General features: G+C 35.9%; 1 protein-coding gene across 1 annotated transcript in view; it reads right to left on the bottom strand.

Moving 5' to 3' along the window:
• Positions 1-3,099: 3,099 nt before the first annotated feature.
• PARVA (parvin alpha) overlaps positions 3,100-15,236 on the bottom strand; it is a 65,996-nt gene continuing 53,859 nt past the window's right edge. Inside the window, exons 9-13 of the mRNA XM_066997206.1 lie at positions 14,646-14,707; positions 13,896-13,964; positions 11,950-12,051; positions 11,119-11,191; positions 3,100-8,036 (exon numbers count right to left, since the gene is read on the bottom strand). Coding sequence (XP_066853307.1) covers positions 7,960-8,036; positions 11,119-11,191; positions 11,950-12,051; positions 13,896-13,964; positions 14,646-14,707 — 383 coding nt within the window. The 3' untranslated portion in view covers positions 3,100-7,959. The remainder of the gene's footprint in view (positions 8,037-11,118; positions 11,192-11,949; positions 12,052-13,895; positions 13,965-14,645; positions 14,708-15,236) is intronic.

A 15,236-nucleotide genomic window follows, 5' to 3' on the forward strand; every position in this document is an offset into this window, starting at 1 on the left:
ATCTTTTAAGCCTTTGTAACACCTCTTGTCCCTTTTTTCCTAAGGACTGGCATTCCACACAAGCCTCACTAGTAACTTTCTAGCTCCCTGTTTTACACCACAACATAAAGACACACACTAGATACTGAAAGAGGAACTTGATTCCTAATCCATACCTATCATAATCTTCTGTGTAAAGTACATTTATAGCTTTCCTCCTCCCACATTCGTGCAAGACTGTGAGCTTTTCAAGCTGAGGACTCTATCATAGCATACGTTCACAGAATTGCTAGTGCAACAGACCCTGAGGCATGGATATGAAACAAACAGCAAGCACACCTGAGTTATATCTGCCTAAAACTTAGCGCCAAGGTTGAAAGCAGACAGCATCATTCTGCTACTCTGCAACAGATTTAGTTATCTGATCTCCAAGGGCCTCACAAGACAAGACATAAATTATCCTAGTTTTTCAACCCTCATGCAGGTGAAACTCTTAATGAATACAACACTGGACAAGAAGCATATATCTTTTATGAGCTAATTTACAAAGTGGCTGTCAGGGATCCTTTGAGGAAAGCAGGCCTTAAAGGTAATGGTTTTGAGGGGGTAATTACATAGGATAGTGCTTGGATGTGAAGACAATATAATGCAGGCCTTGGTGTAAATGAAACTGGGTCTTCCCACGGTGGTATGGATATTTACCCATTTCTAGGTAAAACAGACTCGAAGAAACCACAGAGGACTTTTTTCACATATTTGAAGTTAATTCAGTATTTTCCTGAACTGGGGCTAAAGCCTTCAGCACCTTCCAAATTTCAGACTGTGCACAGGAATATAACATACTCACCCCTTACCTAGGTGTTGTCATCCAATACAAATAAATAAATGTTACATAAAAACAAACAAAAAAGGTTCTGGTCACAGTGATATCACCCTACCCTTACCCCTTGGACATAATTTAATAGTTCTCATCTGTACAACTAATATAACAGTTATAAGTTTGGCATGTGATCCAATTGACTAATCATTCAGAGACATAACTACAGTCAGTACCATTCATTCCTCCCAGTATCACAAGTCCTAAGCACTGAATAGCGCTGATTAGTCACAGCTGAAGACTTTAGAGCCCCAACATGCTTGTTTAGTATTAATTTTCACTGAATCGGAATAGTGCAAACATCCAAGAGAGGGAGAAATAGTTAAAAGATGTTTTCAGGCTTGTACCCTATAAAATTAAACCGAACCAAGAAGGAAACAGTCTGTGCGGTCTGCCACAACATGGAGATCTCAGAAGGAAAGCAGAAGATGCTCTCCCTTGTTTCCTTCCCCAGTTAATGTAAGTGGCGTGGCCCTAGGCAGATTTTCAGCTCCACACACAGAATACAGGCACCAAGGTTGCGATTCTGGAAAATCTATTCAAACACCACCTTCCCCTGAAGGCGTCTACATTTTTATTTGAAAATTTCCTAGCATTTTATGCTTGCACATGTAGAGAGCTGACCCAATCTCAATGGGACCGAGTAGTTCTAGTTTTAATCTAAATGGAATCCAAAAATGAGATGCAGCACTCAATACAATACTTGCATTCAGAGAAGGCCCAAGAAACCTTAACTGACTTGACAGACAAAATGCAGTCATGTCTGTCAATTTCCTTAAACACAGCTTGTAGATGAGGGAAGCAGGGGATGAAACTACTCGCTTTGGTGAGGAAATGCACACCTAACTCAGGCTGCAGCTTGTGCAGGGTAGCAGTATCTTCACTTGGGGCTGTTTTGCACACAAAATAACAGCAGAGTCTTGTATAAAAACTCAGCAGTAACTTTCCATTGAAACAGACATGATGTTAGTTCTGGTCCCCCTTCAGAATATTTCAGTATTCTAGCACACTTTAATAGTTTAAAATACAGGGGTAAGCTTTAGAGGAGGCTCCAAAGACATATTCTTCCCTCGAAACCTTTTCCACCTTTTCAACATAACCACCAGTTATGCTCCCTCTTCTGCTCTTTTTCCCTCTTTCAGTTAATGTGGAATTATTTTATATATAAAGGTGCAACTGCAGCTTGGAAGTGAACAATGCCCTGCCAACAACACTAAAAAAAGTTTATCAACTTAAATTCATATTGCAGGTAACAGTACTCTTCTAAAGAGGAGAAATGACTCCCGTGGGTGCAGAAAGGCATTGAAATCCATGTCTTTCACTTTCTAGGTGATTAACAATGAAGAAATTGAGGTAGCTAGACCATCACCTTTTTATTGTACTGCAATATATGACCGCAAGTCTACTTGCTCTTCAGGACAAAACCCATACAATTTGGGACAAAACTTGGGACAAAAGCTGGAAGCGCATGTGGTGGGGCTTAAGACTGTGGATCCAAAGCAGATATACTTCTTTCCAGCTCTGAGTAATAGTGCTGGGATTGAAGAATGGCATTAAAACTCACCCCGTCCTTAGTGTTCCCTGTTGATTAGGCAGCTCTGTTTGGTAGTTTCAGCTTTACAAGCAGACTAAAGATCAAACACCTGCTTCTGGATTCTTTCCAGTAATTCAGTGGCTAAAAATGTTGATCTGTAACACTTTAGATGCCTATAGTTTTGACTGGTTCCAAGTTCTGCACTGAAGCTCCTCCATTAAAGGATCACAACAAAAACAAGTTTATAAAAAATTGATGTAAAATCTTCCTAAATGCAGTTATTTTTTGAAATGGGCAGTTTAATTTTGATAATTTTAACATTTCACTAACATTTTCTTAAATTTTAAATAACAAAACTACCCTGAAGAAAATTGCATTATAACCAGCTGAAAAATCCTCCCTAAGGAGCTCAACATAGCAATATCAAAGCAAAGGCATGCTTTGCCATTTTGAGTCAAATACAAAATTTTCCTGACCTGCTGCTGTTAATCATTTTGAGCATATGCTTACATGTCCGTTTCTGCCAACCCACTTTCAGCTGTCACCAGCCTCCACAGAAAATAATAAACACCGAGTACACCCACAAGGAGGTAACTGAGAATGGCTTAGATGCATAGAGAGGTCTGGAAGTTCTGGGAACATAAAACCATACAGCCTTCCTAGCTTTTTTCATATATGTCATACTTTGGCCCAACAACAACATACAGTGTTGAATTTCAGGTGCAAATTTTATTGTGGATCATAACAAAAGTTTCAGAAGAAAAAACAAAGGAAAAATCAGCAGTGGAGTGTCACTTACTTACAGAGTACATAAAAGAGATTCTGTGAAAGCTACTAACTCTGTAGTTGAAAACAACACAGCTTAATTTAAACTAAGCATTATTTTCAGATACACACCTTAAGAAGTGAAATTTGCAAATATTGTTTTTTCTTGAAATTGATCTTAAGATTTGGAAGCAAATATTTAAATGACACTAACATTGCTGCTGTGTAGCACTGAACTATTAAACAGAAAAAAAAATTAATTATTACTAAAAGAAATAGGCACACAGAAAATATTGTCAAAATACGTAACATTAGCCCTAGTAAATGTCAAATGACTCAAAAAATCTTTGGAATATCTGTGGTTGTTGAGGTATGCAAAATTTTTTGGAATTTTCATGCTACTATCTCAATTTTTCCTGTGATACAATAAAAATCATACTTAAAACTAATTATAACTTCCTACAGTTGATTTCTTCTTCCCTTACTTGTACTTTAAAGAGAAAATCCACATTCATTCTCATAGTAAAATGGCAAAGGTAACACTACAGAAAATCCTGCAAGAGGTCTTTCAAGGGCACTGTTCTCTTTTTGGGTGTTTGGCATACACACAGGCCATGCATGGTGGCTGTTGTGCTGGGAAGACAAGAACAACATAATCTAGACCTAAAGCTAGTATATAGTGTATTAAATATCATAGGTATCTTTCTCTAATGAAATGAAACTCATCACTTCTAAAAGGAATTCTGCTTTACAATATCGTGAATTGCAGTAAGGTATCTGCAAAATTAAGCTCAGACAGGAATTTAAAAACATACTTCATGAAAATAAGTAAGGATAAAGGTCAACCAGGTATCATTTATGTCAATCAATATAGTTTGCCTGAATGCAAACCATTCCCAAATACTGTAACCCTCTGTAAAAAGAGAAAGGAACAAATGCTCTGTTCACCTAATGGCACTGATTTACGTGCCAACAAGCAACTTGGTCCGCTGTCAACAGAAATAGATGAGGACCTTATCCAGCACTTGCTGGTCCACTTGAGCTCCTAAACTATGTAGCTGCAAGAGCTACTGCTCCCCCTGTAATAGGGAAATATCTACTGACTAAGAGATGTGAAGAACTACATATCCTGCAGTCAGCTCATTCAATAGGAGACTCAGTGAGTCCATGCTTCATCAGAAACACAGAGCACTACAACTGGGCTTGATGTGTGTGTCTCAGGTAAAATCATGCAAGGATTTCTTTGATACCTTCTTCTAGGGCCTGTTCTTTATGGCAAATAAAAGCCAGTCAGCTTAGAAAGAAACATGGAAGGAGCTGATCTTAAGATATTAGGATTTTAGATAATTATTTTGACATCTTTTTGATATACTCTAAGAATCTGTAGCTCCTCTTTGAAAAACTGATTTCTGTGTGGTTGACAGAGCATAAAAGAATCCATCAATAGGGAGATGTTGCCCGCCTGTAAACACAAAACAAACCCGGCTACCATACTACTGCGATGGCAAATAGATGGATTAGAAGTAAGGGAAGCACAGAAAAATGTTCTTTTGGCAGTTTCATAATGCCCCATGAACAGAAATGTTTACTGTCTTTCAGTTCCTCACATCAGGCTAACAGCTTCCTGGTTTTCAAGGGTCTCAGCAACCTGTGGGCCTTCAGATGACAGAACACTACAGACACAATGGCCAGGTGCATGAGACCCAGATACCACCATGAGATCTTAAAGGCAGCCCAAAGTGCTGAGATAGCACCCTCAAGATCAGCGGCTTCCTCTGGAGTCAGAGAAACATGCTTCTCCAGGTGACTGTTCATATTTTACATAGGCTAAATCCATTGATTTGGATCTATTTAAGCATTTAGAGTCATTATAAATAAGACCAGGATTGACCTAAAACTTAAACAACTTCTATCCTAACATAAATTGTGAAGGCAATTCTGTAGTCATTTGTACATTGACATACATACTGTGTAACGAGAATACAAGCATCATAGGTGTGAGCAGAATTTGGCCCAACTAACGTAACATTTTAGTTCCCTGCAGGAAGGCGCTGGCCTACACTGATTGCTGAAGAGCCAACTACCTACAGTAGTATTCTATATTTCTATAATATTCTGTATCAAGGCAATAAATATTAGATATAATCTGTATATTAGATTTCATATTTATTTGATAGCTATTTAAATCTATACTTTCAAAATATAAGCAGTGAGCCACTCCTACCTGGCAGCATACACTATTTGTGTGAATGTGTTAAAATTATCACATGGGCCTATATTTACACAGGGCACTCTTGATTATATAGCACTTATAATTTACGTAAATTCTTACTACAGGACAGATATTTGTGTAGAGGTTGGATGTTGTTTAAATGTTTCCATGATTCTGCATAATTGCATTTCAGCATGAGGATTTCACAATTCTGTGTCAGCTTTATGTTTTTTACAGGTGGAAAACTGAGTCTAAGAGACTTCAAAATCTCCAATACTGTTACACCAATATAACACAGAAATACATGTTTTCAAGTCCAAGCGAAAAACAGTTTCACTGTTCCTAACCTTTTTCTTTTGCATACATAAATCTCCTCTTTAAAGAAAGTGCACTCCTGGAAACAAGGACAATCAAAATATTTTAGCATTGCTAAGACTTTAAAGAGTGTTTCAACTGAGGAGGATCTGCAGAAAAAAACTTCATACATTTGTTAATGAACTACTACAATTACCATAATCTAAGTCTGCAAATGGAAAACTTACATGTCAGACATTGAAATAAGCTGAAATTGCAGCTGGTATACGTGAGAAGCTCCATCTCATTTTGCTCAAAAAATACTTGGTTAACTCCTATTGTGCAGCTTCTCAGAAAGATCAGTAATATTAAAGATATAAAGCAAACGTTCATTTTGACAAAGGTCCAGTTATTTACCTATCATAAAAGGCAAATAATCATTTTCTGTACCTCTAACTTCAGAAACTCAGTTAAAAAAACATAGAGGTAAACAAATATTTTAATGAAAATATTTAGAATGTATGTGACAACAAGATATCAACTTCTGAGTTCAGAGAATATCCTGATATTATCCTTTGAATTAAGTAATGACTTTTCTTTGCAAAAGTTGGTATTTCCTTATTGAGATTTATTTATTTACAGAAAAATTTCTGTAGCCCTCCAGCAGAAGTCAATATCATCTTGATATTTAACGTAGTTTATGTTCACCGAAGACAGAATGTAATTGCTTCTCTTCCCTTTATACTAATGTTGCACTGGAAAGCACTAATTAAAAATAGAAGCCCTAAAAACTGAAAAATACGTTACGCTTTGTATAATAAATAACATACAGCTGTTACATATTGTTCTTGCCAGCACTACATTTCTTCAGACCAACAGTCTTAAGAGCTGACAGACTTCCTTTCCCTTTCACCTATACCAGTTTTGCCATAATTGGATGACTATTCAAAAGTCTCTCTCCTGCACTAAGTAGTCCAAAGACTTCTAAACAGTAGGCCAATAATTTCTGCCTAAGGATTTTTTTCCTTACTCTGTAACCCAGGATCCCAAGAATCTTTGATTGCATTGAAACGCTTCTATTAGAAAGGTATCTAAAACTAACATCAAGACTTCTAACAAATGATTAATTTACTCCTCAGCTTATACCAGTGCAGGTTTTAATGATTTATACTCATGCCAGGCAGTCTCTACAGATTCTTTATGGAAACATAACTGGTGCTTGACAGCAGTCTAAGGGAAGAATCAATTCCCATTTGTCTTTTATGTCTGTTAAAAATAAAACTAAAACCAAACAGGTTAACAGCTTACGTTTGGTCATGATTAGAAAAAAAATATTCTTTATAGCCATATAAAATGACCAAAGAATCTTACACTGTAACAGAATCTTTGCAGATGGGAGTAGTTTTGACCTAAAAACAGTGCTTTTGTATCTGAAAGGCTATAGGAATGTTTCTGGAAAATATATATTATTCTTTATGTTGGACATTAAGCAGCAAAATACATTAATCATAAATTCAATCAAAGGAACAGATTCTAAATCTTATTTAGCAATAAATTTAGATTTAAAACCTGGGAATCCTGTGTTCCAACAATTAAAAGAAAAACAAGTCATTCTTTTACTTTCTAATACTATGCTAATAATACAAATAATATAGGGAAACTGTATTATACAGGTGTGCTATCCTGAAATGTGTACTTTAGGAAAAAGAGAGGAAGAGAAAGATCTCTTCCTTGAACAAAACTAAGTGAACAAGCTGCAAAGTGTATTTGGTGGAATGTTCAATAATACATATTTAAAGCAGAGTATCACATTATAGTAAGTCTGAAAGAATAAGTAGCAACTTCAGTTTGTACCCATAAAATTCAAACCTAACTAAATAAATTAATCAGATTAAGTGCTTGAGAAAGTCTGTTCTTTTTAGCTGTGATGTGAACAGTATTTTACTGTTTCTCGCCATGCATATGTGTCATAATTAGAATACAACCATCTTACCATGGAGAGTAAATATCCTTCCCCTCCCCAGATCAGAAAAGATATACGTAAAAACGTTAAAATAAATGCTTCATACAGAAACTTCCTATGTTTGACTTCAAAGTCTAACCTGAACTAAAGTTACTAAACACAGCCTTAGCTTTAAACCTGCTATGAAAATAGATGTGTGAGAATAGTCAATTAAAGATTCTTCAGATAAATGGTTTAGCTCCTTTTAGGACAAAGATGCAGAGAAATACTGATGAAAAATACGCTAGTTATGACGCTTTCTTTGTTAAGACTCCTTTACGTCCCAAATTAATTCTTCACTCCACGTTCCTGTATTTGGTAAACAAGTTGTATAGTACTCTTAGTGTAGACTTCAAGTCACAATTTACAATATCTAGAAAAAAGACAAGGAAAAAACTATTAGTAACTTTATAAGCCAAAACTTTATAAGCCAAAAAGAAGTGCCCCTTCTCTATTTCCTCTCTTTGCTCAGATTCATATCCATAAACATTAGAATCACAAAGACAGTAAAAAAGAGTAGAAATATAAGCAAATAACATGTAAACTGTCAACTCAAAAATAATTTTCTCAACCACTTTCAGTTAGGGAAATAAATGGCTAATGCTGATGATGTAGAAATGCAACCAAATTGTAAAGGCCCATGAGACAACTTGTACATAGTATCACACATACTGACAGGACTGAATCTTCAGTTAGTTGTAGCCAAAAAGTAACAACCTCAAAAATAAATAAATAAATAAAATAAATAAAAAAACAGGCAAAAACAAATTGAACTTTTCTGTATAGGGATTTTGCAGGTCTTGGCCCATACTGGGCTGCAACTTCCTTTATTAGGCCTAATTTTGGCAAGATAATTAGATGCAAGGTTAAAATCTGAAAATTTCCAAAGGATCTAAAAAACTAGGTATACAAGTGCCCCTTGAAGACTTTTCTGAAAATGCTTTAGGTTAGCTGATGTACATGGCTGAATCAGTTGTTAGACACTCGACATCTAAAGTAAATTATTTATGTGAAACAAAAAGCTAATGAATACCCGCTGTTTCCAAGGGAAGTTGTTGAGAAAGTCAATATTATTTCACAAGAAATCTATAAAACAAACTGACATGTACTACTATAGCAGTCTACATTAGTGCTTCAAGGGATATTCAATCTCAAATAGGGACTTAGAATTGCCCATCAGAAAGGCTCCATCTCTTTCTGTTGACTGTATAGGAACTCAATCTCCCAACTTTGGTCCTTGGAATTGGCCATGAAGGCAGAGGGCAGATGGTGTGCATACTCCCACTGTTCTCAAAGCCTCCAAGTAAACCTAGTAAATTGTGTATGTAATCACCAGGTGGTTTTGTCCGTTTTGCCATTATATTTATCTATACTGATGCTTCTCACAGATTGCAAAGGGGTTGTACTTTGAACAATACATCCAGTCACAGCTATGCATGGTGTCCTAAAGTATGCTAACTGAAGGGCTAAAGATATTAGCAACATGGCACACTGACACCTATGGACAAAGTGAAAACAATCAAACCTAGATTTAATGATTAAATTATGCATGAAACAATGGTTTTGTGACTCTTAATAAACCAGATCAAAAATGCTTACTATAAAATGAAGAGAAAATGTTAAAAGCTACAGGAAGGGCATGTTGCCCCACAACATCGTGTTACACTCTGTATGTAACACTGTATATATCTCAGGAAGTTTCCTCTTTGATGCCAACAGCAAGCTGCATAACACTTTCATTTACTAATACAGAACTTCAAATGAATGAAGAGATAAATTGACAGGTATTTGCCAAGTCACCATAAAATTCCACCACCACAACAGAATTCCACAGAAAGGTCCACACTAAAAAGCAGTGTGCTCACATAGGAAGATGAGTTATTTCCATTGCTAATTGTGTTTGACTAACGTAAAACATTTTACCGGTTGAAATTTTCAAAATGAGAAACTTAAGTTTGGCTTTGATGTACATGTTTCAAGAAGTAATCTGAAAAAGCTCAAACTGCAAAGGAATTTGTTATAGACTCAGTAGATTAATGTTCTGGCAATTTTTAAAGTAAAAGGTCATGGAAAGCTTTTTAAAAACCCTTTCAATTATATTGCAAACAAGCCAAATAAACTGTTGACCCCATAAAAATCATTGGTTTTCATACTCATTTACTTAACCACATTCTTTTTTCCACTAAATATGTTTTTCATATTCTGAAGCACTTTTCAGCATTTTTTTTTCCTCAAGAACCTCAAAGAAACAGTGTAGGAATTTAAAGAGTATTTAGTATACACTTCTGGGGTAAGATCCTTTTCAATACTCTTTTGCTCACTGGAAATTTTAAGTGTGGGCATTGTGCCCAATGTAACAACACATAAAACAGATGTGTTTTTCCATTCACATTGGGCAGGAAGTTTCATATTAAGTATTTCAGTAATTGCACAAGAAATGTCTTAAATATGCTGAAATATCCTTATGGCTTGATTTATACTGGAAAAATTAGCTGTCCCCTAGAGCAATAAATACCTGAAAAATTAAATGCCATAAGAATTTTAAACCTCCATGGGGAGTAAGGGATCACAAGTACTCTCTGTTTTACTTGGATCCCCAGATTTCACTATTTCCCCCGTCTCTTTTTGACTTTTTCAAACATAAAAATTTGTGACACAGCCACCACTGGTGTAGTTAAGCATGATTGTGGATAAGAGTTCAAGCAATCAACAGAAGTGAAAAAATAGGCTGAGTAAGTCCAGATTAAATGCACAAGCAGCATAGGCTTACTCCTGAGACAATTTTTGTGTGCGCATGCCTACTGTTGTTAAGATGGAACACGTACAGTGAATTAACGGTCTTATATCCAGCCTGAAAAGTTGGATTTAAACCTTGCATTTATATGACTGAGGAGGAGTGGAATCCTGGTCCTGCTAATGTCAGCAACAAAACCTTCACTGAAGACATGCTTTACTTTCAGTTTCTAGCTCTAAATCTGATTTAAAATATGCATGATTAGGTCCTGCACTCAAAGACAGCTAAGTGAACATTTGAAATTTTTCTCCCACATCTACATCTTTTAAGAAAATCTTTTAAGTTACACCGGAATACTTGAGGTTTAGTATAAAGATGTGGGACAGGGGAAAATGGAGCAATTGGAGCAATTCATATTTGCAAGTGACACCGTTCACAATTACTTTCTTCTTCTTTCATTGGATATCTGAATACTACTGCATGTGTTTGGTCAAGCAACTCTTACCCTGGTCACTCAAGAAATCAAGCCTTGCAACATTTGAACAAGTGTATCTATCAGTCACATAAAATGCAGCACTACCTGAGCACTTCAAAATGCATCTTGCCTTTCTCTCTTGTATTACCATTTTAACCTTAATTTATTCATATCACAACCTCATGAGAAAAGGTCTGGATCCAACTCAAAATTTTAGAGAGATACCACGAAAAGTAGAATAGATACCTTCTGGTCTTGGCTTTGGTTTTTCCAATCCACTATCTTGCATTAGCTCAAATGCAAAGGATACATTGAGGACCTAGTAATGTAATATAAGAAGTCATTATGATGATCTATAAACAGTATACTATAAATGGTTAAAAAAAAAAAGATGCTTGGAAGGGGAAAAAAATAAAAATCAGGGCTCCATATATCAATCCAGACAATCCTTTTTTTTTTTTCCTGTGTGGTGATGGTGGTTTCAAAAATACAGAAATAATTGAAAAATAACATCTGAACTAATATTTCACATAGAAAAAAAAAACTTAAAAATAAGAATAACCCACTCCCCCAAGTTTAAAAATTAGAACGTGATGGCTCATGGAGTGCTTGTCTTGAACAGACATTGGAATTGCTTGGATAGCAACAGACACTGCAGTAACGGTTGGTCTTAAAATGATGCATAGTACATATATGCCTTCATGCTTCCAAAAAACATTAAACCTTTGAAATGTCAAATTCTTTGATTTTTAGACTCAAAAAATCAGTTCTGTCATCAATTCATGTGTGTAATTCTTTACACAATTAATGGACAGTAAGTCTGGCTCAATGACAGCCTCACACAATGGTTGCCAAAATTAGTTAATATTTGCTAGACACCCCATCATTAATATAATTTTCCCTTTTATTCTGAATAAGCCTTAACACAGAGATCTGAAAAATGTCTGGAAATGGTTACAAGTATAGCCCTCTTCTGATTTCAGCTATTTACATGAGGCCTATGCAGGAAAGTTTGTATTGTCCTTGTACTACTAGACATTATTTTTTTTTCTGTTAAAAACAAAGAAATATAATTACCTTTTGTTCAAAACTATCAGGAGTCAAGAAAAAGCTGTGGAGAGGAACAAAATAGCCTTCTAGGAGACCCATTAGCAGGACTAAATACACACCATCTGCAAACTGTAGAAAAGATATTTCTCAATATATTTTCTGAATACACATGCAGAATAAAGTTCCTGGAGAGAGCAGTGGTCAGTGGGTTTGATCTATGCCTTTGCTTTTTATTCTGCTGGTTCCAGGCTATCAGAAAAGACACCTCTCAAGCTATCAAACGGCACGCACTCCCTGTGCGGAAGGAAGCAGAATGAAGGTGCAATCTCATGACCACACAGAAATTCAGTTTGTTGAAGGAAATAAAGGAACAAAGAATCATCTTCTATGTTTTGCAAGTTTGTGTGAATCTATTTTCAGTGTATGCAATTACGTATAGAAGATAACTAATTGCTATGATACATGTTCATATCAATCTAAAAATTAGTAACATCTCTAAGACTTTGTTAAAGGCATCTCACTCTTAACCTTGTAGCATCGGGTCTATCAGTACACTGAGATATTCTCATAATCAAAAAAAAAAAGCACCCTTTAAAAAAAAAAGATGGAGAGCAACATTTTGCTCAGTCAGATAATGACAGGACAAGGGGGAATGGTTTTAAACAAGAGGGGTGATTTAGATTAGAGGTTAGGAGGAAATTCTTCACCCAGAGAGTGGTGAGGCACTGGAACAAGTTGCTCAGAGAAGCTGTGGATGCCCCATCCCTGGAGGGGTTCAAGGCCAGGTTGGATGGGGGCCTGAGCAACCTGATTTAGTGGGTGGCATCCCTGCCCATGGCAGGGGGGATGGAACTAGATAGATGACCTTTAAGGTCCCTTCCAACACGAGTCATTCTGTGATTCGATAATTAGTGATGGACTTGGTGGTGTTATGCTGACAGTTGAACTTGATGATCTCAAGTGTCTTTTCCAACCTAAATGATTCTATGATTTGGCCTTCCTGAGGTAGCTCATTTTCTCTCAACTGATAGAAATAGTCTCTCATCTTAGAGAATGTTGTTTCGGATACACACTTAAGGTGTTTCTCAGCACTTTTAAATAATACATTTTTTTTTTTCCAAAAGTAAACAATGCAATATGCAGGCATAGTGACATCTTTCTGAAAGCCCTTACACATTCTTTCCATCTAAATCTCAATTTTACCTTTGAAAAATCTCTATCAGAGTGATAGCTATTCAAATTAACCCTGTTCGTAATAACATGAAACATGACATAAAATAAACCCTGTCTTGAAAACACCATTTTTTCTGATAGTGTGGATAGCATCCTTCCTGTCTGATCTTGTAATTTTCTTATGGTAACTGCTGCCAATTGTTCATATAGGGATTTATTAAAACCACAGAATAAAATTTTTCTTTTAGCTTCTTTCCACCCAATTTAGCAGCTTAGAACAAGAAAGCAGACTGTGTACCACATTATTTCTGTGGTGCAATCAAGCCTGCAGACCAGCTGTACAGCTGCCTATACACTTGAGCAGCTTTAGTCTCAAGGATGTATCTCACTAAATAGTCATTGCAATCCTATGGGATTACTGGCTTGTGTAAAGGTAGGCAGGAAACAACTGTTCTGCTTGAAATTGTATCAAACCAAGCAGACAGAGCCTGACCAAAACAAGCACAGGTTCTCCTAACAGCACTTACCAGCACCCAAGAGGTAGCATCTGCTAAATAATTTTTATGCTAATGAAAGTGAAAAACTGCTCTAAGAGAAATTTAGCTGCCCTTATGATTTCCATGCTTAATTGTTGAGGGTTTTACTCATATGAACATATTTAAAATTGAAGGGCTTCCCAGTGAAGTAACATCTTAGAGTCCTATCAATAACAGGTCAATGGAATTTGTGAATAAAGATGGAGTCATAGCGCATAACAGTGCAAGCATCCCTCCCCTTCACAATAGGCTATAAAATCCTACCTGGGTCTCCAGTTCAGTGACCTCCAAATTCAATTTATTGAGATGCTTGTTCACAAATGTGATGAGAGTCTGAAATGTGAAAATAGTTTAGTGAAGGTCTATTCAGTAGGGCAGCAGTTCCTTGCATGGAATGAACTCCACTCAGAACAGAACCTGCATGAGCAAAGAGACTGCAATACAGTATTTTTTTTTTAAGTTTTAAAACTGAAATACTACATTAAAAAAATCTTTTGTTGTTTTTTGTTTTTTTAAGAATGATGAACAGAAATAAAGTGAACATGATGTATATAAATAAAAAAATCAGTTTTGTAACAGAAATAATAATAATTCAAAAAAACTTGTGGCAGAGTGTAGGGAAGTGGGTAATTGGACTCAACTCAAATCAGACAGCAACCAAAATACTCTAGGTCAGACCCCTGGCAGTTGTAAACTGTATAACTCTTTGGCAGCAGTGAACTAAATCAACCCAGTTGAGTTTTAATCAGCACATACTTTGTGAGAACTCACTTTTGATGAAAACTTTGATAACTGTATCTTTTTCTGCATTCCAAAGTTAATTTCAGGCTGCTAAATATTTACAAAAACTAACATTATATTCATGAATTTGTATTTTTATTTTCAGCATAAAGCTTAGTGGTATTTAATGTATACAAACCATGTCAATGGTATATTATATACACGCACATGCAACATATACTCACACAAGCATGCAGATACATATTATGTATTTTAAAAATAAATATTTCTAACCTTTTTTACTACATTGAGCTTGTCTGGAGCATGGTCAAATAAAGTGTCAAATGCATCTCTTTCTGAAAAAAAAATCAGAGATGTTAATGTACTTAGCAGCAGTTGTCCAGATGCAGGATAAACACTTACTAAAGCACATACTTATTTAAGACAAGAGTCAGCAAAATGTTTCAATATAGTCTCTTTGTATTCCAAGTACCATATATTTTGCATATTTCTCTCTTGCTCTAAGTTGCTATTGTTTAGGGAAAGCATCGTTTTCAAGTATGACTCGGATTAGCTAACAACCTGTTTCTCAAAAATGAGAAAAGGGTGGAATACATATACATAAAACCCTGAACAGCCAGATACTGGGAGTTAGGTAACCAACGTATTTTGTTCAGAAGAACATGAGTTTACTTCTGGAGTCACATCTACAGAGGAAAATTTTCCACAGGGGCCACACTGTGTATGTATCACTCAGGGGATTGCATTGTGGAGTGCTACACTGTATTAACCACCTCAGGCAAGCTTACAATTATACAGCTGCAAAACAATCTTTCTTATAGATGTTTTTGGACCATTCTGATAATGCAATTTAGTACATGATTA

The sequence above is a fragment of the Anser cygnoides genome, chromosome 5 (genome assembly GCF_040182565.1).
Source record: "Anser cygnoides isolate HZ-2024a breed goose chromosome 5, Taihu_goose_T2T_genome, whole genome shotgun sequence".
Classification (NCBI taxonomy): Eukaryota; Metazoa; Chordata; class Aves; order Anseriformes; family Anatidae; genus Anser; species Anser cygnoides.